This window comes from Cynocephalus volans, chromosome 12 (assembly GCF_027409185.1).
Source record: "Cynocephalus volans isolate mCynVol1 chromosome 12, mCynVol1.pri, whole genome shotgun sequence".
NCBI lineage: Eukaryota > Metazoa > Chordata > Mammalia > Dermoptera > Cynocephalidae > Cynocephalus > Cynocephalus volans.
The window spans coordinates 76580616-76606970 of record NC_084471.1 but is presented as its reverse complement, the minus strand read 5'-3'; the positions used below and the strand labels follow the sequence as shown (position 1 = coordinate 76606970).

The 26355-nt window shown below is 37.1% G+C and overlaps 2 protein-coding genes across 6 annotated transcripts in view; both read right to left on the bottom strand.

Annotated features, from left to right (window-relative positions):
* The window catches only part of GXYLT1 (glucoside xylosyltransferase 1), a 58677-nt gene extending 56561 nt beyond the window's left edge, over positions 1-2116 (bottom strand). For all 3 annotated transcript variants that reach the window (XM_063075899.1, XM_063075901.1, XM_063075900.1), the window contains exon 1: positions 1868-2116. In XM_063075899.1, the coding sequence (XP_062931969.1) occupies positions 1868-2088 (221 nt within the window). In that variant the 5' untranslated portion in view covers positions 2089-2116. The remainder of the gene's footprint in view (positions 1-1867) is intronic.
* Positions 2117-11558: 9442 nt separating this feature from the next.
* Positions 11559-26355, bottom strand: part of YAF2 (YY1 associated factor 2) — a 70914-nt gene continuing 56117 nt past the window's right edge. For 2 of the 3 annotated variants that reach the window (XM_063075774.1, XM_063075773.1), the window contains 2 exons: positions 13179-13331; positions 11559-12421 (listed from right to left, as the gene is read on the bottom strand). In XM_063075774.1, coding sequence (XP_062931844.1) covers positions 12184-12421; positions 13179-13331 — 391 coding nt within the window. In that variant the 3' untranslated portion in view covers positions 11559-12183. Of the gene's footprint in view, positions 12422-13178; positions 13332-26355 lie in introns of those variants that run through there. The other variant, XR_010021366.1, reaches the window with a different exon arrangement.

The following is a 26355-nucleotide window of genomic DNA, read 5'->3' as shown; positions in this document are numbered from 1 at the left end:
TTTTCATGTGTCTGTTGAAGGCCAAATGATTTATACATAAAGAGAGGTTAAGGACACCTACTCCGTATCCCACCATAGCCAAAAAAGCTGATTTAACTCTATGAGATCTCTATAAAGACGTTATGAATGATAATATCTAAAATAAAGAGTCCTGATGTCTTAGGAATTTGCCTGACCTTAATCAAATTAAAGGGTAAAAACGTAACAACCCAATTTTTCCATGTCGTTCCTCTGTCTTAAACGTCTCCCTATGTATATAAATGTGGTGAAATGTTCTTCATCACATTTTTATGAAGACTGATCCACCTTTAGTTTTTACTTATATGTATGCCTCATTTAAAATTAAGAGTAATGCTTCTCAGAGGACCCATAAAAGTACAGCATTTCAGATGACTTGACTCTGACACATCAAACTTAAGATTTCAGTCATAGCTCTATTAAATACTTATTAAAACTGAAGCTCTTATTTTCTAAGTTTCAAATAAAGTAATTTTGTTAAAATTAGCTGACCAAGCAAATACAATTCATAAAAATCTGTCACAAAATAAAGTATCTAAGACGAAGCACTAAAAATGAATGTTACTCTATCACAATGAAATGCCAATACAGTATCATGGTCTAATTTCATTCAATGTTTGATTAAAATGTTGCTTACAATTCTATCCAATGTAAAAATAACAATGCTCCACAATAATGTAACAGGCCATAAACACTTTAGTCACTGCCTCTCACAGGACAGATAACTGAAAGTTGATAAAACCTGGCTCTGGAAGTAGTTCTGCTTTTATGCATAGAGTCCTGACATGGTAGGAATTTCCCTATCTAATCTAATCACAGGGTAAAAACATGACAGTCCAGCTTTTCCATGCTGCTCCTCTGCCCAAACGTCCTGCTTTCATTCTGGAATGACTACCAACTCTCAGAATGACGTTAAATAACAGCCTACAGCTGACCTGTACTCCCTCCTCCTACCAACCGTGTAGGAGTACGTTCCTGCAGTAGGGAGCACTTCAGGTCGTTCCCAGAAAGGTGCCCACAAATAGAGGTGTTCACGTTTCAAGGCATTGCAAACGCTTAGATTTTGCTAAGCATTCATACATCATCACACGTTGCCAAAAACAGTCTTTTTTCCATTTAAATCTCATGTTGATTCCAACTCTGGCAGTGATTTGTGTACATTCACCTAAGTCATTATGCTGCTTTTTAAATACCGATTTTTCAAGAAAGATACCTCCATCCCTTCCCGCAAAAGACTTCAACTCAGTATCGCTCATTTTTGTAAACTTGCTATAAGTTTCAGAATAAACCGAGTGTTTCCAAAAGAAAAGCTCACAACTCGCACACATGCTACGTCCAGATTTAACTAACTGCGGCTAATAACGAAAAATGTAAGCGTTCACCCACGAAAATGAGACGCCCCTTTCAGGAAAGTGCACACACACATAGAACACTGAACTAGGGCGCCAGCCTGATGTTTAAATATCTCAATTTGAACTCCATGGAAACAAGAGGGAATTCCCACTTGCCGGAGAGAAATAAGGCTTTTGTGGGGCACCTCTTATTTTCAAAGAATCCTTTTTTAAGACGTTGAAAATTAATATCTAACTGCTTTAAAGAGCGCCTAACGACTGGGTCAGAAGACAGTGTGGGGAGCTCTCGGGCGGGAGCAGCGCCGGGCTCAGCCCCGGCGTGAGGGGAAGGAGGGAAATGAGGGAAGGGGTCAGAGACGGCGGCGAAGAAGCGGGAGGCGCGGCCCGGCGGCGGCAGTCGCGGGACGGACCCGCGAACAGCCCCGGCCGAGCCTTGAGCCCCGCGCCCGCCGCACCTCCCGCCCCAGCCCGGGCCCAAGACCGGGAACGGCCCGTACCTGTCCGACCGGCCGGGATGCGCTGCGGGGCCCGCGCTGCCCGCCCCTCTCACGGCGCCGCGTCCGCCGCCCGCGAGCCAGGAAGCCGCTGCGGCCTGCGGCTTCCCGCCACCGCCGTCCGCTCCTTCCTCCAGGGACACGGCGAGCTGGCTGAAGGCGTAAAGGAGCGAGCAGAAGCCGCAGGCCACACATAGCAGCACGACGCGCAGGTAGCGCCGCATCGCCCCGGTCCCGCAGCGCCTCCGCCGCCGCCGCCGCGCCCGCCCGGGCGAACTGGAGCGGAGGGAGCGGCAGCGCGCAGCCGCGGGCGCAACAAGTTCCTCCTCCGCCGCCGCCTGGCGTCCGCCCCCTTCCTCGCTCCCTCCCCTCGGCTTTCCTCCCCGCCCACCCCCTAGGCGAGCGCGGCCGACGCGCCCGAGCCGGCCGACCAGCCGCCCGGAAGCCTGGGCGCCGCCTCCGCCGCCGCGCGCCCCTCGGCCTGCCACAGCGACGCGGCCCCGCCCGTCCCCGGGGGCAGGGAGAGGCCGGGCGCGCCGGCGCACTGAGCGCGGAGGGCCGGGCGCGCCGGGTCGGCGGGGAGTGCAGGGCGCAGCGGAGGCGCAGGTGATGCCCGGGTCCCGCGGCCCGGAACCGCGGAGGGGAGAGTGGAGCGAAAGCAGCCGGGCTCTGGGGACAGCTGACCTAAATTCCAATTACGGTTCTCCCACGGGGTCGTTTGTGATGTGGAGCGTGTTTCTTCGTCTCTAACATGAAGACACTGTCCTCATCATACGGTGGTCGTAGAGTATACTGGGTATAAAGGGCCACAAAAATGATAACATTGTATGTTGAATATACTGATTCTCTTGATGTGAGCGTCACATATGGCACACAGGTGTTGATATTCAGCTCTGCACCCCACAGCTATGTACAATCAACTATGTATTTTATTTCAACATGAATAAGCAAATAAATAAATAAAATAAGATTATATTGTGTAAGGTAGGAAAACCGCCTAACACTTTGAAGGCACTTGGCTAAGCCTTTTGCCGCTCCATCCTCAGCAGGGACTTCCGCCATCCTCTAAGTTTCTGTAACTTTCAGTTGCCCGGCTAGCTCAGTCGGTAGAGCATGAGACTCTTAAGTTTCTGTAACTTTGTCCGTGGGAGCCATTGTCACCCTGGGCCTGCATTACCTCAAAACGTGGTTTGGTTTGCCTGCCTTGCCTCCCGGAAGGCTGACAGCGCCTGTAAGGCAGGGGTCCTCCCTTTCACGTCTCTTTGACCTTCCTCACAAATTTTCTTTTGCACGTCCAGAACAGAATTAGTATTCTCCCCTGGAGAGCTGCTTCCCTCTCCATTTCTTCTTCTTCCTCAGCTGTGCTTCAATTCCGTTCGTTCCGTTGACCATTTATAGAGCATCACTATGTGCCAAGCCCTGTGAGCATCTTGGAGTATAAAGAAGCCCAGTTGGGGCGTGGGTGGCACGGTGGATACTTGTGAATAATTGCAACACAGCGACACAGACATTAGGATATAGGCCTGTAAAGGTGTGGGCACACACACACAGGAACGATCAGTGTGCTACCTGCGAGTGTGCTCAAGAGAGAGACTTCGTAGCAAAGGAGGCACCGAGAGTCTTGAGTCGGGAAAGGAAAGTAATTCCAGGCTGAGGGATCTATGAAACGGCCTCTTGTGTACACGGCACTGTGAGAAGTTTGATACCACCAAGTGAGCAAGAGAGGATATGAGCGATAAGAAAGAAGAAGTAAAAGGGGCCAGGTTGTTTAGCATACCAAGGAGTTTGAACTTAATCTGCCAGACGAAGGTGAACCATTGAAGGGTTTTTAAGTAAGGAAGTTACATGGTTACAGTTGCATTGTAGATTCTGGCTACAGTGTGGAGGGTGGAACAGAGATGAGATTAGAGTCAGAAAGCAGCTCCAGTACCAAAAGTGAGGGAAAGGCGGCTTAAATACACACACACACACACACACACACACACACACACACACACACACACACACACACACACACACACACTCTCTCTCTCTCTCTCTCTCTCTCTCTCTCACACACACACACACACACACACACACACACACACACACACACACACACACACACACACACACACACACACACACACACCCTCCCTCCCTCCCTCCCTCCCTCCCTCCCTCCCAAGAAAAATGAGGTTAAACTTCAAATTGCATCTGGGGCATTTACAAGTTTGGTCATATAATACAGGGTGGGGAAATGCTGTACAACATAGTAGTGGCTCTCCATTTGGAATCCCTACACCAAAAGGGTGCTGGCTCTGTGACCATGGGAAAGTCACTAAACAAATTTAAGGCTCAGTTTCCTCCTTTATAAAGATTAAATTTGCCTTACCTGACAAAAAATGAAAACTAGCATGCTATGAAGATATGTAAAGATAATGAAAACATACACTTATTCATTCAGTAAACATTTATTGAATATTTCCTACATGCCAGACAAAGGGCTCAGATGCAGAGTATTCAGAAATAAAGGAGTGTACTGTCCTCAAAGGGGAGACAGGCAAGCAAAAACAATGAGAACACTAAATTAATCCTTCCATCGTGCCTTACAATTCTTAGAGAAATGAAGATAAACTTAGTGAGATACAGAGAATGTTAATAAAAGCATTTATAAGAACTGAAAATAGTTTTTGTGAAAGAAAGTTGAAGGATAACTAGAGTAAGAACTAGTGCTCAAATAAAGAATGCTTAATTTAAAAGATGTTAACTACAGTTCTGTATTCCAACAAAGAAACTAAATGTGAACATTAACTCCTCCACCCACAGCTTGTTAAAATACTGGAATAGCACAAAGAGAGGGCAAGCAGTTTTCATTTCTGCAACAATTTATGGAAAAAGCTTATCTGGAAGAATAATCATTTATTTACTTGACATCAGGGTTCTGGACCATATCATCCCCGTAAATTCCTTTTAATCCTGTAATTACAAAAGAAATTCTGTTGAACTAAATGTATATAAGGCATTCCAAAAATAGGAATGATTTTTATATTATCCACACAGTCTTAACTTGTTATCTGGGAGTATAAGAAGCTGCATATCTGCTGGCATCCTCTCTGGTCATTTCCAGGATTAACATATTGCATTTTGATATTCCTAAAATTAATTGATGGAAAATTATGTAAACTATTTTGTCCCAATAGGTATTTCTTTCATTTACTGCGTGTATGTATGTATTCCTAGGTCCACTTTTTTTCCATCTCTAGACCAGTCTCTCAATTCTCTAAGGATAGGCCGGGCTATATCCAAATTTTAAATCTATGTTGATCTTCCCTTCATTCTGTTAAAAAGATAAATTTAGGTGTAGGAAAAGAAATTTAAAAGTAGCAGTATTTGTTTAAATTAGGAGGTACGCATTTTCTCCATGATTTGGAATATTCTCTAATTCTGGATTAAACCAAATCTCAAGAACCTTATATTTAGAATTTTAATTTTGATTTTTTTAAATAGTGCCTAGTACATATTGGATATATAATAGGTATTCAATTAATGGATGTTTTCACTTTTATAAATGCCTTCTCTAAATCAGTCTAGAGCAGATTTGGGGTCCTGCTCAACATTTCCTTCCCACTTCTACCTTTGAGTACTTGATCCTTTAAAAAAAAAAAAAAAAAAAAAAGATATCCTATGAGACAAGAGTTCAATTCTGTACTTTTTCAGAGTAAAATTAAAACCTTTTTTCTATAACTTCCACTTTGTAAAGGTCTATATAGAATCTAATTTAATCCCATAGAGATGTTATTCTATTTTTAAAAACAACCTGAAATTCAGAGAATTACTTCATGGTTACTAATGAAGATCCATAATACAAATAGAAATCTTTGAGGATCCAAGGTGCATGGCTAGTCTTAGACTGGTCTCGGGGATTAAAACAAAATTTACAACTAGAAAAATACAAGTCAGATTAGTTGCAGAACACAAAGAATCAGAAACTCAGACTCAGAAGTGAAACTCTTTTTCTCCTCTATTTGGCTTCTAGTATATTTCTCTATTTTCCACAGTCCAATTCCCACAGACCTTATTGGACTGGAATAAAAAGTAGAAAATAATGTTGTTAGTTTGAACTAAAAGTATTTTAAGTGATCATTCAGACCAGTAAATGTGAGAAAGGGGTAGCGTCAGGGGTAGGATAAAAGGGTAATTTTCCTCCTTCTCAAGCTGTAGGCCACAAGATTAGAATAAGAGGCAGCAGAAAACCAACGAATGGGGACACCCTGAGCTCTTTTATGATCCCAAAATTTAGCTGGCATTTCCATCTAATAGAGGGGGCCACGTGGGGAAGGGAACAAGGAATATCCTAAGGACATTGCCCAATTTTCAGGAACACTCCATTCCCATGAATACAATAGATTATAATGTTTTTAAAAATTCTGTCAGTAAAATAAAAAGCTAGATATGCAAGGAAATTTAGTCATGGGGAAACTTTGAATTAAAACCCCTATGTGTAAATTCTCCAAATTCTGTTATCAATAAAGTTTCATAATTACAATATTAAGGAACACATATCAGGACTCTCCTGACCCACTTACCCAAAACTGGAAGGCCAAAAATAATTAAGAATTCTGATACCAGCATACTCCAATAGTCCAGTGCTTAGCTGAAAACTAAATTCAGAATTCTTGTTGCTACCCCACATTCCTTTCTATACAGAAATTACATCACTCGACAGTCCTATGTTTGGTTTCTTTTATTTTTACATTTCTGTACTTAATTTTTAGTAAAATAAAAAATGATTCCTTTTTGCTCTTTTCTAAATAAAGTGTCCTTTAAATTACTTACCTTACTCTGTGCTAGAAACATAGGTTTTTCCTCTTATTAAAAATAAAAACACTACTTCTTGGGTCTACAGCCAAAATCACTCTACCCTTTTCTTTTGGGAACTCATGCTTTCTTTTTTCAAAATGCATTCACCACCATTTTGTTTGTCGTTTAGGAGTTGTCTTCTCCCCAATTAGTTTTAGTCTCCCAGCTCTTCCCATTTTTGCTGATTCCAAAATTAAACACACGACCATTTCATTGTTGCTATTTATAATTATGAATTAAAAGAGGATAATGCAAATAATATGCATGAAGAAGTCTAAATTAATAAATCTTGATTCCCAGTTTAGTTTCTAAATTTTCTAAGAGAATAAAAAATAAATAAAAATGAGACTGTAGCTTTCCTACAAACTCCCTCCTCCCAGGTAGGTCAGCAGCTCTAAACCTAGATGTAATCTCAAGATGCACCAGACAATGTGTATTATTTCCTCCTCAGGAACTCCAGCATCCAATTCACTGGATATTTGTCCCCAAAAAGTTCCCCTTGAGGCTTTTCCTCACACCTTAAAATAAAGCAGGTTTTCTGGGTTTTTTTTTTTTTTAACTATTACTATTTAGCCTTATTTACACAAGAGATTTGAAGCAGTTTATAAGAACAAAAAACATAAATAGATAAAAATTAGAATCTGGAAAATTATAGATAGAAAATCAAGAATAAGAATTTAGAATATGGACAGGCAGGTTGAGTCCTACATAATTATTAAAATTGAGCCCAATTTAATCTGAGATTTCTCATAACTAAAGCAAAAATTGAGGACAAACAATTCAATAATCTATACTGGCCATAAGGAAAAAGGCAAATTGTTTTCTCAGGCGAAGTAAACTTTTCCTGAAATAGATTTGAATAAAATTTCCCATTTGGACAGAGTGATGTAATATGCTTCTTCAACATCTTCTCAAACTAAAAAGGGACTTCATTCAGCTATTACTTGATTAAAAAAAAAATAGTATTGTAAAATAAATTATCTCACATTACATGGTTTAAATTCTTAAATCTTTGAAAATTCAAGTTGGAGTAATAAAAGGGTAGCTGGCTAAAACTACTGGTGACACCACATTATCAGCTGCAAACATCAAGATGAAGTCCTAACATTTTCAACGTGGAATTGTAGTAGATACAGAGGTCTAGGTGAATTTTCTGTGAGAAAAAAAAAGGGAGTGGCAAGTACTCTCTCTTCTCTGCTACTTCTGCATCATATACATATTTTTATTGTTGCAGTAATAGCACTGTAATTGTTTACCTATCTCTCCACTAAGATGTGAATTCTATATCTTTGTCCTGTTGGTAACCAACCCCTAGTACAGTGCCTGGCACACAAAATATACTGAATAAATATTAACTGAAATAATACTGATGTTAAGAAAAAAAGAAAAAAAAAACTATCAGTTAAATTCTTAAAGTATTAGAACAGTAAAATAGCTACTGCAGTCTGTAACTGCCACTGATGAGGGGGAAAAGATTCAGAACGTGAAACATTTCCCAGAGCACTGAAACCTTCCAGAGCTCTACTTGATTTTTTCCACTGAAGTATCTGGTCTTATGGCATTTCATGTGCTCCAGAATTGGCCCATTTCATAAGGGCAAGAATAGCTACACTGGCTAACCACATTTAAACACATTTAAATGATCTGGGATAGTGTGGATATCTGTTCAAAAAAGTATATAATTCAAGGTAAAACTTCTCTATGACAGCTTTTTAGTTTTGATGATTTTTAATCATCACATATTGCTGCCCTAGTAAACAGTTTACTAAACACAAGGTAAACTTTAATGACTGAGTCATTGTGAAAATGATTTAGTACAGCATGTTTTTTAAATGTCCTCAAAGACTGACATGCTATAAATACTATTTGTTCTCTCTTCCTAGTGATTCTCCTCTATTATCTAGATTGCATCCCAGAGCCCTTTTTCTAATTTCTGCCACTGTATTTGCTGTCTTTTTTCCTTTCCTCTTCCTTTACTTTCTTCCATTCCTATTTTTCCTTGCCTTTGATATTAGTGGGGCTTTTCTTCATCACCCTCAATAGCCAGTGAGGGTATTCTTTTCCTTCTTTCAAAAAATGATCAGTCACATCCTGTATTCTATAACCTTGTCCTTTGATTACACTCAGCTATTTTTGTTACTGATGACTTTTCTGCACTTCAATTTTTCTACATTCGCTGCTTCAGACAACTGAATGAGAGGGGTGAGTACTAAGAAGTCAATGCATTATTTTACTGTTATCTTCTCCTTACACACACACTCTTCCGTTTCCACTTGATTTTCAAAATAGTGCTGAAAGTTCTATCAATAGCTTACTAAATAGCCCTTCCTTACACACACACTCACTTTTCTGTTTTCACTTTTTTAAAGTACAGTGGAGAAATTTCCATCAATGGTTTGCTAAATAGCCTAGTTCCTACACCAGGTCCATAAAAGACTCTGGAAAAGAGAGAAGGTACAGACCAAGAAAGTAAAATAGGGCCTCAGTGGAAACTAAAACCTCTAGAGTATTTCCTACTAACGCATATAATATGCAGAAACTACATTTTTAGGCAACAAAGATTTTTATCTAAAAGAAAGTTAACAAATATGCTATCAACTTAGAAAAGCTGAGGTTTTTCTTCCTTTTTGAACGTTTTCACTTCGTTTAGTATCGCTATAATTTTAGGAAAACATTTAATAAAAATAAGTTATTAAGTCAACTGTTTCTATTGTGCAATACAAAAGGTTTTAAGAATATGTATTCTTGTGTGCCTCAATATATCTTCACTCTTACTTATATCAAAGTAAGATAATAAACTCTGAAAAACATCCAAATCCTCTTTGTACGGAAGTTAGTTAAAAGAACCCACTGCTAAAATCACGTTGTAAATTCATGAAACAGAGCTAAAAACATAGTCTAAGCCCAGGCTCTGAATCACTTTGCATATTTTAACATTAGATGTAAGGACTTGTGGAATTTGGGTCTGTTTTCCTGGTATGGAAGTGTATTTGAGGTAGGGTAAAATGAAGGCAGGTGAAGATAACTGTGATTAAGGAATGAAAAATTTCAAACTAGTCAACTTAGTTCACTTCTCCAGTCTCATAGTGCATACCACCAGGTTCTTTAATTATGGTCTTCTGGGGACTTGAGCAAACATCTGATGTTACACTGCAGTGTAACCTGTAGAACATTCCTTCAGTTCATCCAAATGGGCATGGAAATAATTTTTTGTTACAAAAAAACATTTCTGTAATTTTGTAATGGGAATTTACCTATAAAGATAGTAAAGGCTCACATTTACTGAGCAATCAGTATGGTCAGGTAATTGTTAAGAATTTTATGTGGATTGGCATTTAATCCTCCCAATAACCCTATGGATTAGATATGATCATCATTATCCCTGTTTTATAGATTTGAAATGAGCTTGTATAATTTAATCAAGCTCACTTAAGTTCTACAACAGGGATTCAAACACCAGAGGCCACTTAGCTCTTAATCTCCATGCTATACTTTCTCCCCACCTATACAGAAAGATGAGTATGCCCCTTTCAGGTAAAATCCCAACTTCAGTTAGATTTTTCTCTATTGCAGTCCATTTAAAATACATCCTGAAAGTATTTAATCATCATAAGATGCAATGCCTTTAAAGCATAGTTTTGACTTAAAAATTAGAATATTCTCCTTATTACAATTATTTTTAATTTTTACTATCCCCAAAAATGAATATATAAAACATTTGAAAAAAAAAAAAAAAAAAAAAAAAAAACATTTGAAACATGTGAAAAACAGAATAACACAAAAAAGTTTCATGTTATAAAAGAACATAACTTAACCAGTCAGTTGGTATTCCACTGAAAGTATCTTATAATAAACATAAATTTTAATTTTTCATTTAACAACACTAAAGAATGAGGTATATAAATGTTTTAATCACAGACTTTTACTGTATGCAATTAACTGTATTTCACAACTAGCATCTTACAAAAAAGACAGTACCATTGTGCCTCTAAAAAGTACTGCAATTAAACAGAAAAGTACATTACGACGGGAAACCACCAAATATCACAATTGTCAGGACCTACAGTTTAATTTTTTCTTCGAATGTTATGGTGTCTTTAATGTGATATTTTGTATCCAAGTTATGTTTTTAAGTTCATTTACATTTCATAAATCTCCTACAGGTGGATATATATATTAAGCAAATGGTTAAAGAGAAAGCAGGAGACCCGAGGAGAATTTAAGAAGTACTGTGTGGTTTCAAGGTTGGATTTTTAAATACAACATAAAACACTCTATCACAGTTGTAAACAAAAATGCAAAATCTGTAGTCATAAAAATATTTTATTGGTTATTTTACATAATAGTGAATGGAGCTGTAAGTACTTTTTCTATTTCGGGATATTGATAAATGCATAAGCTGGCAGTTGCGTCTGAAAATAGAGTACTATGATTTTCATAAGAATTGTTATATTTAATGAGGCCAATTAAGCCAATTTAAGATTAGTTATTTCCCAGTTCTGTGCAATAGTTCCCATTTCTGTATTAATTAGATTCATACTTCTATGACCCTGGATAAGTTTGGGACAAGGAAACAGTGATAAAACTATCATTAAATTAAAGCTTTTCCAAAACTGCAGCTTTTAAAATATGGCAAATTTCTTTTCTCTTATGTTTTTGCCAAATGCTTATAATTATTTGAATTTTAATGTTTTATATAATACAGAAAATACCAGTGTTCAATGACAATAACACTAAACCTGAATTATAAAGCTAAATAATCAATGTTTTATTGTTTACTAGTCTGGTAGTAAACATTACAATAAATGAATGTTTTTGAAAAATAAGCAAACAGACAAACAAAAAAAATAAAAAAGAAAAATGGATAAAACCAGAAACATAATTCAGGAACAATAATTTAGTAAAATGTGTCAAAAACATGGGCAAAAGCTCATACAAATTCTTTATTTAATAACAATTTTCCTATTTAACCACACCAAGTACCAGCAGGTGTATTTAAGAGGATAACCATTAAGAAAATCCTGTTGCAGCAATAGTTGATTAGGTTGATCTCTGAATTGTATACATATAACTATTTGTTTCACAATTCTCAATTAATACATATTTAGGCAGCTTGCACTATGTTATAAAAAATTTAAACTCATTACATGCCAATAGTACAGAATTCAAGAATTATGTGTTAGAATTCACTAAACTAAAAGTGAAAATAGACTTACCAATAACACTGCATAATGAATAATTCAACCACAATTTCATGGCACTTAAACTGCAGAGACCAAAATGTAAAGTCCAGAAATGTTTGGTAGGCATAGATTGCAATAAAATCTAACAAATTCTAACAAATTCCTATTTTATGTAAAACTCAAATTACGTATTGTGCATGAATGTGTTTGTCATGAAAATGTGGTACTTCTTGGAATAATCTGTGTATTTGTATGGTAGGACAGAAGTGACTAAGAAATTGGAGAAAATAAACTTTAATGAGATTCTCCATTCAGTGATGAGGCTTCTCCTCTGGGTGAAGATGACCGAGACATTCCCCTCTCTGTGTTATCAGAGCTAGAGCCGCTCTGACTGTGTTGATCTGCAGAAGCAGCACTAGATGCAGGTGGTGACTTTGTTTTCTCCTTAAAGTCTGTAATAATGACTGTCAGATCTCCAACGGTAACTTCCAAATGCTGAGCACTACTCCGATCCACATTTTTCAATCTTGGCCTGAACACAAAAAATGATGAAATTTTAAACTAGCTTTTCCCTCTACCAAATTTCTGAGAACATAATAAATAATAAATTAGGTAAAAGTAACAAAATGAATACATTTGTATTTAAAGTAATTGATGTGTGACCAGCCACAAAAATATCATTAAATGTTTTAAATCATTAATATTAATCAAACCAATCATTCGTGAACCTTCTTCAACATGACAAAAAACTGTGACAGCCTGAAAGTAGTGGTCTCTTAATTGTGCTTGTATAGCTCTATCATAATTTTGCAGACAACTTCATTTTATTAAAATAGATGTTTTGGGACAACAATGAAATATTTGCACCACAGAGCAAGTTGACAAAAGCTAAGGTTGAGATATATGCAAAGCTAATACTCTACTAATACACACTGATAATGAGGGTAATCATGACTGTTCTGACTGGACCGATGACCATTCTGACTGGTTAAAGCCCAGCATTTTGACCACCACTCCTGGCTTTCAAATAGATAGTTCATATTTGTGGAAAAAAGAGAAGAGACACAAATGTCTTTTAATCTAGCAAAAAAGAAAAAAAGCATCCTCACATTTAAGCTTATATTTGTGGATCTTTGAACCTGGAAAAAACTTTCATGATACTTTATAATAGAGGAGATGGAATCTTTTATTTCCACTTTGTGTATATGCGTATATCAATGTTAAAAAAAGAATATTAAATGGTTAATTTTATTATTTCAAAAATGTCATAAAACACTCTTCAAATTTACCTGGTTTTCTTATGACTGTTCTTTTTGCTAGTTGTTTCCTTTTCACTTTTTTCTTTTTCTACTTTATCTTTTTTCTCTTTCTTTGACTGTGTAGGGGGCACAAACTGCTGAGTAACCTGCTGTGCAACCAACTGGGAGACAGGTCGAGGCTTCCTGTGTGCATGTTAAAAAGAAAGGTTTTTTTAAATTAAAATTTAAGAATATATGTTCTTTATGAGAGAATATCTTATAAGAATAGATATATAACATGGTGATTTTTCAAGTATAAGACTTGTTCATATTTAAGGTAATTCAGATATACAATTTAAAAGATACACAGTCATGCGCCACATAATAATGTTCCAGTCAATGACAGACCGCATATACATCGGTGGTCCCATAAAATTATAATGGCTGTACCATATATCCTAGCTGTCTAGTAGGCTATACCATCTAAGTTTGTGTAAGTGCACTCTATGATGTTTGCACAACAAAATCACCTAACAATGCATTTCTCAAAACATATCCCCGTTAAGCAATGCATGACTATTAATGTCTTTCCTGTTCAACAAAAATAGAACTACAATAGCTGTTAAAATGTATAATCTAAGATATATGGTCAAACCATTACAATATAATTGTTACATAAATCAACATGAGAAATCATTAAAAATGAATATCAAACTAAACGCTCATAGGGAGGCACACATATAAACATGAATTTTAAAAATTAAAATTGAAAGTTTACACTAATATTTTAATTTATCCTTCCTCCTTCAGAGAAGGAAGTATCTAACCATCTGTGACAATGGCTATTAGCTCTTTCCTTTAAAATCTTTTTTTATCTATTCATTTAATAAATATTTATTGAGTGTCAAAATTTCCTTATATCTCTAGCCAAAATCTCACTATGCTTTTTTGACCTTGGATATCTGCCCAGTCCTTTGAGATTTACCTACATACTTATTCATCTAAAAGATGTTTAGTGAGTACCTACTGTGGTAACTGCACAGGGATATCTGAAATGTTGCCTGACTTCAATTTTGGTGCTAGAACAAACTGTCACCCTATTAGTCCAGGGTCAAGGACCTCTCAAGCTTTATAACAGAACTTGGGCAACTGAGGTCAAGATTCAAAGGAAATAGTCTCTAAGTTCTTAAGAGAGAAAGAAGGGTAAGGAGGGGAAAGGGAGGCCAGGAAAGCAGTAAGGGAAAGCAAGACAAAAATACATCTTAACAGATGGTCTACAAACAATGCTAATTCTATCGTCTGGAAAATCCCAACCCTATTTTGGTCAGCAGAGGTTTCTTTAAAAAAAATATTTTTGTTACTGTTGTTCCTTTACAGCAAGACAAAATAGAAAATAATAAGAAAATATTGCACAATCTATGATTCAAAGCTACAAGGCTGGGAGGAAATAGAAAACAGTATGTAAAGCAGATTTCAGGAGATGGATAATGAATTTTATTTAGAGTCTACATAGTCTGAAGTACTGGAAGGATATCCAGGACAGATGTCCAATACACAGTTTTAAAAATAGGACTGATATATAAATCATGGTTAGAAATGCACATTAAGAGTTACACAAATAAAAGTGATACTGAAAGAATGGTAATTAATGGCTGAGCTTGTTAAGGAAATGAACTTAAAGAAAAAGATTAGGCAGTGGTTCTCAAATTCAAGGTACATCAGATCACCGGGAAGGCTTGTTTAGCTTGCTGAGCCCTACCCTCCCCCCTCACCCTGAGTTTCTGATTCAGTAAGTCGTGGGGTGAAGCCCAAGAATTTATGTTTTTAACTAGTTTCCAAGTTATGCTGATGTCTCTGGTCCAGGGACCACACTTTGAAAAGTTTCAAGAAGTGCAACATATTTGGTGAATATTGGTACTACTGCAGCATAAAGTTTAAAAGGGAGGACAGGAAATGGAAGAAAAATGAAAATAAGCAAGGCTGGACAAATAGGAAGGAACCCAATAATAAAAAGCTAAGGAATCTGATTCACCCTTAAATGACGGGAGATCACTGAAGAAATTCAAACTTGAGTTTTACAGATTACTGGTTTAGTCTGAAGGGGAAAGCTACTACAGGCAGGGAAACTTTAGAAAGCTACTTTAATAGATCAGGGAGAAAAAAATAAAATAAAATAAATTTTTAAAAATGTTTATGCTAAGGAAGCAGCAGTGGGATTAAGACAGGATGAAGCCCACAGATATGTACAACTATGTTTCAATAAAAAAATAAGCAAAAAAGATTTAAAAAATAAAAATTTAAAAAGACAGAATTAAGAAGCAAAATCAAGGGGACCTGGTGACTCATTAGATGTACCTTCCTCACTTCTCAACCAAGAAATACTCCTTGAGCAAAACATACAAAAATCCTTGCCTTCATTTAGCTAGTATTCTGTGGGTGGGTGCTAAGGTCTGAATGTTTATGTCCCCCCAAAATTCACATGTTGAAAACTAATCACCAAAGTGATGGTATTAGAGGTGGTGCCTTCAGGAGCTGATTAGGTCATGAGGGAATGGGATTTTAGTGCCCTAAAAGAGGCCCCAGAGGACTCCCCCTTCCCCTTCCACCATGTGAGGACAAAGCAAAAAGATGCATCTGTGAACCAGAAAGCAACCCCTCAGCAGACACTGAATCTGTCAGCCCCTTGATCTCGGACTTCCCAGGCTTCAGAATTATGAGAAATAAATTTGTTGTTTACAAGCTACCCTACCTAGTCTATGGTATTTTGTTATAGTAGCCCAAAAGCACTAAGACAATGGGATCAAACAAAGACAAAAAATAACATGGAGTCTTAGATGTTGACAAGTGCTATGGAGAAAATGAAAGTAAGGGAGTGTTAGGAAGGGAGCGGCATTTTTTATTTTATTGTCTGTTTGTTCTTTCAGGCTAAAAGCACCACAAGGAAAGGGAGGTATCAGCTTTATGCACCACTGTATAACTAGTACATAGCACAGTACTGAAAAAGTACTAGGTACTCAATGATTATTTGCTGATGAATGATGAGTGAAAAAATCAAGGTTTAATGTGGAAGAAAAATATTTTTAAAGAAAAATGGTACTGCCTCTAAGCTTACTCATTGGACAGGATCAACCACTCACTATACAGGAATAAACAAGCAATGGAAAAAGCAAGAGCAACAAGAATTTAATTTCTCTTTTAATTATGTTGGAATATGGAAAGAGAAAGAAAGCCAAAAGCCCAAGATTGAGAAAAGATTTGTTTAGGCTAGTGGCTAATGAACAGTGAGTCACTTAAAATTGAGTCACTCCAAGATACATAAAATGCAACTGAGGAGTGGTCATAATTTTGTCTCACGAGGTATTATGGATCTCTCAGTCTCTTCCTTCCATAACATTAGGACTTTGTCAACTTCATTTACTGCACATTGTACTCTTACTCCCTCCACCTCAAAATTTAATGCAAACTGAATTTATAAAAATGTTATTGAATTAAATTACATTACAATAAAACTAAAAGCATTAAAATAAATTTACATTTTTTTGAAACTAGAGAAATCCTGAAGTTTCTAGCAATCAATAAACTGTAGTTATTTAGTAGCTGTTATTACTAACAAGATGTATAAAATTTATTTATAGTCAGTTTATATGGAGCACACTGACATTTATAAAGCAAATGTATTTCACAGGGCCTATTTTCCAAAGCCCTGTAATCTCAGGTTTAGCCCAACCTTTTGGAATTACATATAGAAATGTTAACCTTGCAAAAGACAGGAAACTTTCCTCAGGCTAAAGTCCCTGTTGTGTATATAAAATTGAAACACGGCAAAGTTGCTGGCTCAAGGACAGATGTCCTTGGTTAACCTACTGATTGATATGTCAAAATACTGAGGAAACTGCTGCAGGAAAACACAGTATTTGCTAAGAACAAGCTTTTGTTGGTGGATCAACTTAACCTTTTGCAAATTGCATTATGGAATGTAATTTGCTTGTTTCACTGATCTTACCAGCCTCTATTGTTACCATAACCCCACCTATGCTCTTTTCCTGTAACTTCCTGGTCTGGAGAATAAACGTGGGGAAAGAACGCCAGCTCATGGTTAATCTCCCAAGGAAGGAATGCCTCCCTCTTGAGGGTTCTGGGAGATTAACCCCTTTGGGGTCTCTCACTGCTCAGAAGAGACGGGCTTTGAGTAATCCTTTGCATCTCCGTCACCCAGGGGAAGAGAGGTGATAAATCCGTGTGAGGCAAAGCAACAGCTTATTTAGTGCTGCCTTTAAGTAAAACTGAATATTTTTCTAGGGTTTTCTAGATTCACTAATGACCTCAGTACCTACCAGGAAGATTTTCAAGAATTTAATTATTATGCTGTAGTTAGGTACAGAATATTTTTATAACATGACCAGTCACTCCCCTATGAGGATTAGTCTCCAAGTTGGTACCCATCTTCTATGAAGCATTGTTCTTCAATATCTCACTCTCACTTTTACGTAGGAAGGGGAAATGTTAATTCCCCAATTCACAAATCTTACAATATAACTGCTACCAAGTGTTTTTCATACTTAAAAGACTTTATCACTCAAGAATTTCCCTAGAATAACTTTCCCTTTTTAATGGCCCATCAATATGAAAGTGAAAGTATATTAATAGAGCATGATTTGCTTCATAAAACCATAAAATAATTTTTAAGTGAGGTATGAATCTAGAATTCTTCTAAGCACTATATTCAATAGTAAGAATAAAATACTCAATAATCATACACTCTCCTAGGAGGCAAAACTAACACAGAAAGAGCAATTAGTTGAACTGGCCAGAGGAGAGACTGAAAGAAGACAAGCTAGACAACTACCACATCAAACTAGAAATAAAGTAATAGTAACAAGGATCTCTACTATGGTGTAGTCAGGGGAATGAAATAGAAGCAGTGAATCGATGACATTTCAAAAGAATAATGCAGCTTGCTGTGTACCCTGAACATAAAAGGATAAAGAGCCCCTAATAATAGGAGTAATATTGAAAGAAATGGGGGAACTTGGAAGAGCAGTTGCAGGAAGCCAAGAACTGGACTACTCTAAATAGGAGAGATGGACAGACTCAGGGCTAGACATACTAGGTTTGCAGATTTTGTAAAATATAAGCAAAGCTGGCCTTAGGGCCAAGTGGAAATGTGAGACTAGTGGTTTGATAAGCAATCGTGTTATCTGTACCTTCTAATGTTTGTTGTTTATTTTGCTATTTTTAAAATCATCAACCATAGTGATGTTTTTCTTCCTTAAGAAAATGGGGGTTTTTTTCTGTTCTTGAGTAGTTATATCTCTTTCTCTTTTTATTCTAGCCTTTCCTAAATGTGTACTATACAACTATTCCATTCCTTTATTCTTATTTTAGTGATGAAGGTTGACTTCCACTTAAAGATTATTCTATCTTACCTGTCCAACTTGACAAAGCTAAATTGTGATGATACTGATCATGCTTAAAGCATTATTCTTATAATATTTAGCAATATATTTTGTGTTTCTCTTCTCCTAAAGTTGAACCAACTAAATAATCCTAGAATTGCAAAGTCATAATCTTTAAGTGAATCGGCTTTAAAGATCCTTCACTGAAGGTAAAAGGAACATAGCTTATGATGATCTTTTTACAATGTCATGAAGTGACTCAACCCCACCATGCCCTATTAAAAAGAATGCCCCCCTATCTCCAGGGATCTTATGGAGGTTTGTGATCCCTTTTCTACTTGATGAGAAAAATCTGGGAATGTCATTTTTTATAGTAGGGAATTTTAGAGGTGGAAAATAGTGAACTCAGAAAATAAAGGGCAGAATATCATTTATAAAGTATGCCTTTTATATTCAGGGATTTATCATTCATAGTTTGACAGTATACCTTTTAGTGACACCAAAGGTTCTGTGATAAGTTCTACAGAAAAAGGTCATCTATAGTTAGTAAGTAAGTGCTGTATAGCCATACCTCAACTGTGCTTTATTGTCAAAAACTTACACACATATGTCAACTTACATAGTCTGTAACTTGTGAAATGTGGTATTCACAAATTTGGGAGCCCCTATGTATCTTTCATATATAGCCCAAATAGATTGTATAAAGTTTGGCAGGTCTGTCAATTTATAGTAACATAAGAAAAAGAGGAACATTTCAACAGCCAGTTAATGGATATCTACTGTTTATTTTTAGGAGCTGTGTAACCTTCCATGTGGATAGGAGGCCAGTACATGTTGACTTGATATATGCAATTTCTAACCATATGTCTGCCCTCCACCCACACCAACAAACATATAAAAACAATGACTGATTCTTTAAAAAGACAGCATTACTCATAGTTCAGAAAGAAGTAATCTGCTTAATGACACTAAAATATATGGTAAATTGAAGCAACAGAATAAATCTTAGTGAGTAAAAAACTGTGAACTAAATCCAAACTTGCTGTGAATCCATTGATACACTGCTGACAATAGCCCAAAAATCTAACCAAGAAAAGATTTTATAAGAAGCCACCTGCTTGACAAATTTACTGCACACTTACATTTGTCAGGCATTGGTAAGGTGCTAGAGATTAACCATGAATGAGACAGACATAGTCCATGCCCTCATGGATTTTACTAAGCGGATGAGATAGAAAACACACAAAAGTAAATTAATTAAATAAAAGTAAATTGTGCAAAAAGCACTAAGAATAAAGAAAAAACTGCGCTGTAATAGAGAAAACAGAAGGGGAGTTATAGAGAGAAAAGAACTTTTGTTCATGAATAAACCATCAGTATACCACAAAAAATAGTTATCACCATGGGCCCTTTTTTATTTTTTATATTTTAAGTCATTTTATGAATAATTTACAGAAGAAATAAGGAAATAGTGAAACAACTTTATTAAAAATTTTATTAAGACTCTGAAATACAGTACACCTAATTTTTTATTCCATAATAACTTGGTTTTGAAGGTATGTAGACCTGAAACGACCAAATTTTTTAACGTAACTCCTCATCAACTGTCAGGCCTAATCCTCGGAACATATCCATCTGGTAAATACTAATTCCTCATTTCAAACACATTTCTAATAGATCTGAGCTTATCTTTACTCCCACTTCATCTTGTACTTGCATCATGAAACACTACTTATGGAAACCTTACAGCTCATAATTTTTTGAAGAGAGGACTGTCATTTTCTTTAGTCCTAGTTACTTGTCCTACCTTTCTCCTTTTCTATTTTGAAAACACCAGCTACTCTCAATCATCTCCATGTCTTCACCTTTTTTTTCCCCAAACCTGTCTTTCCTGCCTACCAAAAAAAAAATAATGTCACCAACTATGCCAAAAGCAAAGGACACCTATCAGTCCTCATCTTATCTGACCTCTGTGTATCACGACATTATTTAACATTTTCTTATACCACAGCTAAATGGTCCTACCTTCTCCAGTAAGTAGCACCTTTCTCAATCTTCTTATATCTGCTGGCTGCTCTAATCTCAGTATACTTCCTCTTGCAGCCCCTTAAATGTTAGAGTTACTTCACAGCTCTGTCCTTAACCTCTTCTCTTTTCATGCAAACAAGTTCACAGGAAAATGTCATTTAAGTCCACAGCTTCAAAACCCAACTACAAGCAAATATCTCCTAATGTTACTATATCCCTCATCTTACTTAAATTTTGGTCAATATTTATATCTGCCTACTAGATACGTCTGCCTGGATAAAGCATAGGCAACTTAAACTCTACTTGTCAATAACTTAAATTTATAATTTGCCCCCACAATTTGCTATCCTCAAAGGACCATTTTCTAACCTCTTGGCCAGGAGAGAAACCTGGGAATTTTAAGGGCTGGCGGGTTAGATCAGCTGGTTAGAATGGTGCTGATAACATCAAAGGGTCAAGGGTTCAGATTCCTGTACCAGCCAGCCACAGGGGTTGGGGGACACACACCTGGGAATTTTCCACTACTCTTATTCTATCACCAATTGCAAAAACTAAGACCTATTGTCTACCCAAATTACCTCCACATCATCCAGCAAAAAAAAGTCTGATCATGTCACTCTCTTTCTCAAAATTCTTCAGTACTTCCAATAACCATCTGCTATATTACTTGGTATGACATACACACCTTTCCAGATTGCTCTACTACAATTCTCCTATGAACCCAACAATATTGCCATACTAAACTACTTAGTCATTCCTCAAATACAATATGCTTTTCCCCAGTCTCCTGCCTTTACAGGTGCTGTTCTTTCTGTTATAAAATATGTCATACACTTAAAAATAGTTAAGATGCTAAACTTTCATGTTATGTGTTTCTGACAATAAATAAGTCAGTCACATTGTACTATCTATAATTGTATGCATGCCTATAAGCTCCTGGAGAATTGTATCTTTTCATTCATATCAAGCTCAGCACCTGAGAGCATTTAATAAATGTTTGCTGAATGAATGAAATAACCCTTCTCTTCTGAATCTTCAATCTTTCCCTTTTGAAAATAATTCTTTCCCCTCTCTCAAAATATGCTCATTTATCTTGAATATCATGATAACAAAGAATTCTTGACATTTGTGTTAGTTTCCAGTTTACATTCAGCTTCAGGGAATGCATCCACTATAAGAGTTTCATCTGTCTTCCCTATGTAGAAAACTTCTATATACCATATCTCTAACCCTGCCTCTTCCTAAAATTTAGTCCTGTAGCTCCAACATTCCAATAGTATCACTATTACCCATATTCAACAAGAATATTGTCTTTCCCCCAGTATTGGCTCAAAATTGTAGGGAAGTGTGTGAGAACACTAGGGCAATAAAAGTGGTCAGGAGTTGTTTGGTCTTATCTGTAATATTCTAATACGTTAACATAGGTAAAGATGTTACCTGCATAATTGATTTCAAAAATAAAATTAACTAACTGATTTCCCATAGTTCTTACAGCCAATAAGATAGAGTCAAGACTAGATACACTACTCTTGATCCTTTTCTTGGATCTTATAGAATGCCAGGAATAATATCTTCATCATTTCAAGAATCTATGCTGGAGTATTTACAAGTTTTTACTCCAAGATCTACATATATTTAATTTTCAACATTGAATACTTCTGCAGAAGACCAGAACACATTTTTCCCTAAACTCCTGGGAGGTTGTGGCACAGAAGACTTGATTCCTTGGCAAATACTAAGATAGTCCTTGGTAAGCACTGACAAGATAGATTACTTATATTTTTATAAAAACTAGGTTAGAGTAATCAGCAATTCTCTGAAAAACCTGTCAAATCATTAAATGATATGATAGTTTGGTATTAGTTTTTCACTTAATTTGAAAGACTAAAGACAATCTTCAGAGCTACAAATAGGGTACCCTAAACTTTTCCTTCCTCTTAGACCAATAAACATCAGATCCTTTCAATTTTTCTTCCGTATTATTGGAACTGTTCCTCCTTTCATTCCCATTAACACTACTCTAGCCTAACCCAACAGCAGCCTTTTACACTACCTACTGGATTCCTCACAGTCTCCCCTTCAATCCAAGATTATTCTTTCTTATGTTAATTTATTTATACATATTTATTAAGCACTATATTCCAATCACTGTTCTATGTATGGAGACAGAGCACTAAACGAAACTTATTTTACTGTGTGCCATTTTATCAAGGGGTGCCCTTGATTCTTATTTCACAGAGAAAATGGAAGCTATTCAATCAAAATGTCCGCAGACGCCCACTTGTACCCATATACTCTAACTTCCCTATCCATATTCATATTTAAGCCAACCCTCTCTCTGCCCACTGGATCCACTCCTGCAACTGACCTTTCTTTCCTGCTTCAACAATATTTCCTTCTCTACTGAGTTATTCCTGTCAGCATAGTTCTTAACTTTAAAAAAACGAAAGAAAGAAAGAAAAACCCCCTTCCTGAGTCTACATCTCTTTCTAGCCACTGCCCTATTTCTCTGTTTTCTGTTCCACTACAGGCCTCAAGTGACTGTTTATACTCACTCTTCACACTTCTTTCTCCCACTCTCTCATGGGCTCACATCAACCAGGCTTTTATCCTTAGCATTCTACTGACATTATTGCTTCCAAGGTTACTGGTAACTACTTTACCATATCTGATAAAAGTACCATATCTGATCAACCATAGTCCTCATTTTAGCCTTTTCAAGCAGCATTTACCTGCATTTATCACCCCTTCCCTTCCTGAGAAACTTGTCTCACTTAACCTCTAGGACATACACTCTTCTCATCTTCTCCTGCCACATCTTTCAGTCTCACTGACTGGTTCCTTCTCCTCTTCCCAATTTCTAAACTGAGTGCCCCAGGACTCGGTCTTCAGATACCTCTTCTACTAACCCTCCAGACCAGTGCTACTTATAAAAGTGTGGTTGCCAACCAAGAGCAGCAACACCTGGGAGCCTTTTAGAAATGCAAACTCTCAGGAACTATGGTAATTTTTATACATGCTAAAGCTCAAGAAATGGTACTCTAGATGACCTCATTCAGTCCTTGGCTTTCAATATCATCTGTACAATGGTTCTCAACCCTGGCTCCACATTGGAATTCACCTATGACTTCTTTTTTTTTGGCAGCTGGCCAGTACGGGGAACCAAACCTTTGACCTTGGAGTTATAAGGGGTTTTTTTGTTTGTTTGTTTGTTTTAAATACCAATGCTGAGGGCCGAGCCCATGGCGCACTCGGGAGAGTGCGGCGCTGGGAGCGCAGCGACGCTCCCACAGCGGGTTCGGATCCTCTATAGGAATGGCCAGTGCACTCACTGGCTGAGTGCTGGTCACGAAAATAAAAAATAAATACCTATGCTGAGAAAGCAAAAGTTAAATTTTGCTAAATTTTATGGAGTAGGATTTGTAAAAATAACAAACATTTAAGAAAAAACTGGATTTTTTACATTGAAAGTAATAAATTGAACATTAATTTTAATAATGAAAGCAGTCCCTGGATAATTTTTTCTGTGCAAAAAAGCTTTCCTCAAAAACACATATATGTACAAAAAACCTCATGTTGAAACATAAGAAAAAAATGTGATCCATATGATCCATTCACCTCCAAAATATGTACCCGCAGATAAGGAAATATATGACCATACAAAAACTTGTACATGAATGTTCATAGCAATTTTATTTGTAATGGCCCAAAACTGAAAACAACCCACATGTTCATCAATAGGTGAATTGATAAGGAAATTGTGGTATATCCATGTAATAGACTACTACCCAGCAACAACAAGAAATGAACTACTGACGCTCAACATAGACGAAAAATAATTATGTTGAGTGAAAAAAGCTGGAAAAAAAGTATATACTGCATGATTCTATTTATGTAAAATTCTAGAAAATGAAAATTAATCTACAGTGACAGAAAGCAGATCAGTGGCTGCTAGTGACTAAAGATAGGAGGGGGGAGGCACAGGCAGGAGGAACTGAAAGAAGCACGAAGAAACTTTTGGGGATGATGGATAGATCCACTAGCTTGGTTGTGGTGATAGTTTCACAGGTATATTATATGTCAAAACATATCAAATTGTAGTACATTTTAATCATGCAGTTTATTGTATGTCAATTATTCAATAAAAGCTGTCTAAAAAATGTTTAACCTAACCACTAATCAAATTAAAACAGGAATGTCTGAGGCGGCCCACTTAAATGAGAAGCTGTAAGGGTGGGGCCAGCCTCAAATTTTTTGAATGTTACCAAACTGATTTGATACGCAAGGCTGAGAACAACTGATCTATACACTAATACTCCAAAAGTCATATCACCAGCCCTAATGTCTTCCATAAACTCCAGACTTATCTAACCAACTGAGGTGCTACTCATCATCTCCACTTGGAGTAGCACCTCAAAATAACTTATTTTGTTCAACAATATACTCTTGACTCCTCCCTTCTCCCACTATTCTGTTCTTCAGCAGTCTTCCCATATCAGTAAACAGCACTGCATTCTTCTAGTTGCTCAGACCAAACACTTGGAAGTAGTATTCATTCCTCTCTCTTCTAAATCCACATCTAATTCACCAGCAAATCCTTCCCACCCTACCTTCAAATTATATTTAGAATTGGATTTCTCACCACTTCACTGATACCACCCTTATAATATCCTCAGAACACATGTCCCTCAATTGTTCTGTTGCTGACTATTCTCCCACAAAGCAGCCACTGTGATCCCTCCAAATGTAAATGAAATTATATTACTCCTCTGCTTAAAACCATCCAATGGGTTCCTCTTCTCCACCCAACCAACCCTTTTCCTTGTTACACTGTGGCAACCAGAGCACAAGGGAATCAAGAATCTAATCCACAATTCTTGTTCTAGCCCACAAGTCCCTGCATGATTTAGCCTCTCTTCCCACCTGATCCTTCTATACTCTCCCTTATGGAACCCACTGTTCCAGTGTCTTAGTCTGCTCTAGATGCCATAACAAAATACCATAGACTGGGTGGCTTAAACGATAAAAATTTATTTTCTCACAGTTCTGTAGGCTGGAAAATCTAAGATCAAGTTCCGGCAGGGTTCAGCTCTGGCTAGAGTTCTCTTCCTGGCTCGCAGACAGCCACCTTCTCACTGTGTCGTCAATATGGCCTTACCTCAGTGTATCATGCATGGGGAGAGAGAGATAGGTCTTCTCTTCTTCCCCACCTTATAAAACCATCAATCCTATTGGATTAGGACTCCATCCTTCATTTAACTTTAACTTCATTTAACCTTAATTATCTCCAAAATGCCCTATCTACAAATATGGTCACACTGGGAGTTAGGTCTTCAATATATTAATTTTGGAAAGATATGACTTGGTCCACAGACAGCATCCAGCTTCAATTGCTGTCTACTTCTGCCTGGGGCTTCCCCTGCTGTCCCCTTTGCCTGTTCACTCCCTCACTTCTTCTAGGTCTCTGGTTCAAATGCCAATTGTCAGTCTTTCCTAACCTGACATAAAATAGCACTCTCCCCTCCAACTCCACTCCCCAACTCTGCCTTTCTTATTATGCTTTATTTTCTTCAAAGCACTTATCTCTACCTACTGCATTGTACATTATCAGTTTATCAGTTTTCTTCTACCAGAATAGAATATAAGCTCCCTACCATCCCCTTAAGTGTAAACAGGTACTTTTTCCTGTTCTATTTTGTTCACCACTATTTCTCTTGTGCCTGTGACATTACCAAAAAAAAAAAAAAAGTGTTTTTAATGAATGGATGAATGTTAAACCATCCTAATAAAAAATATCCAGAAAC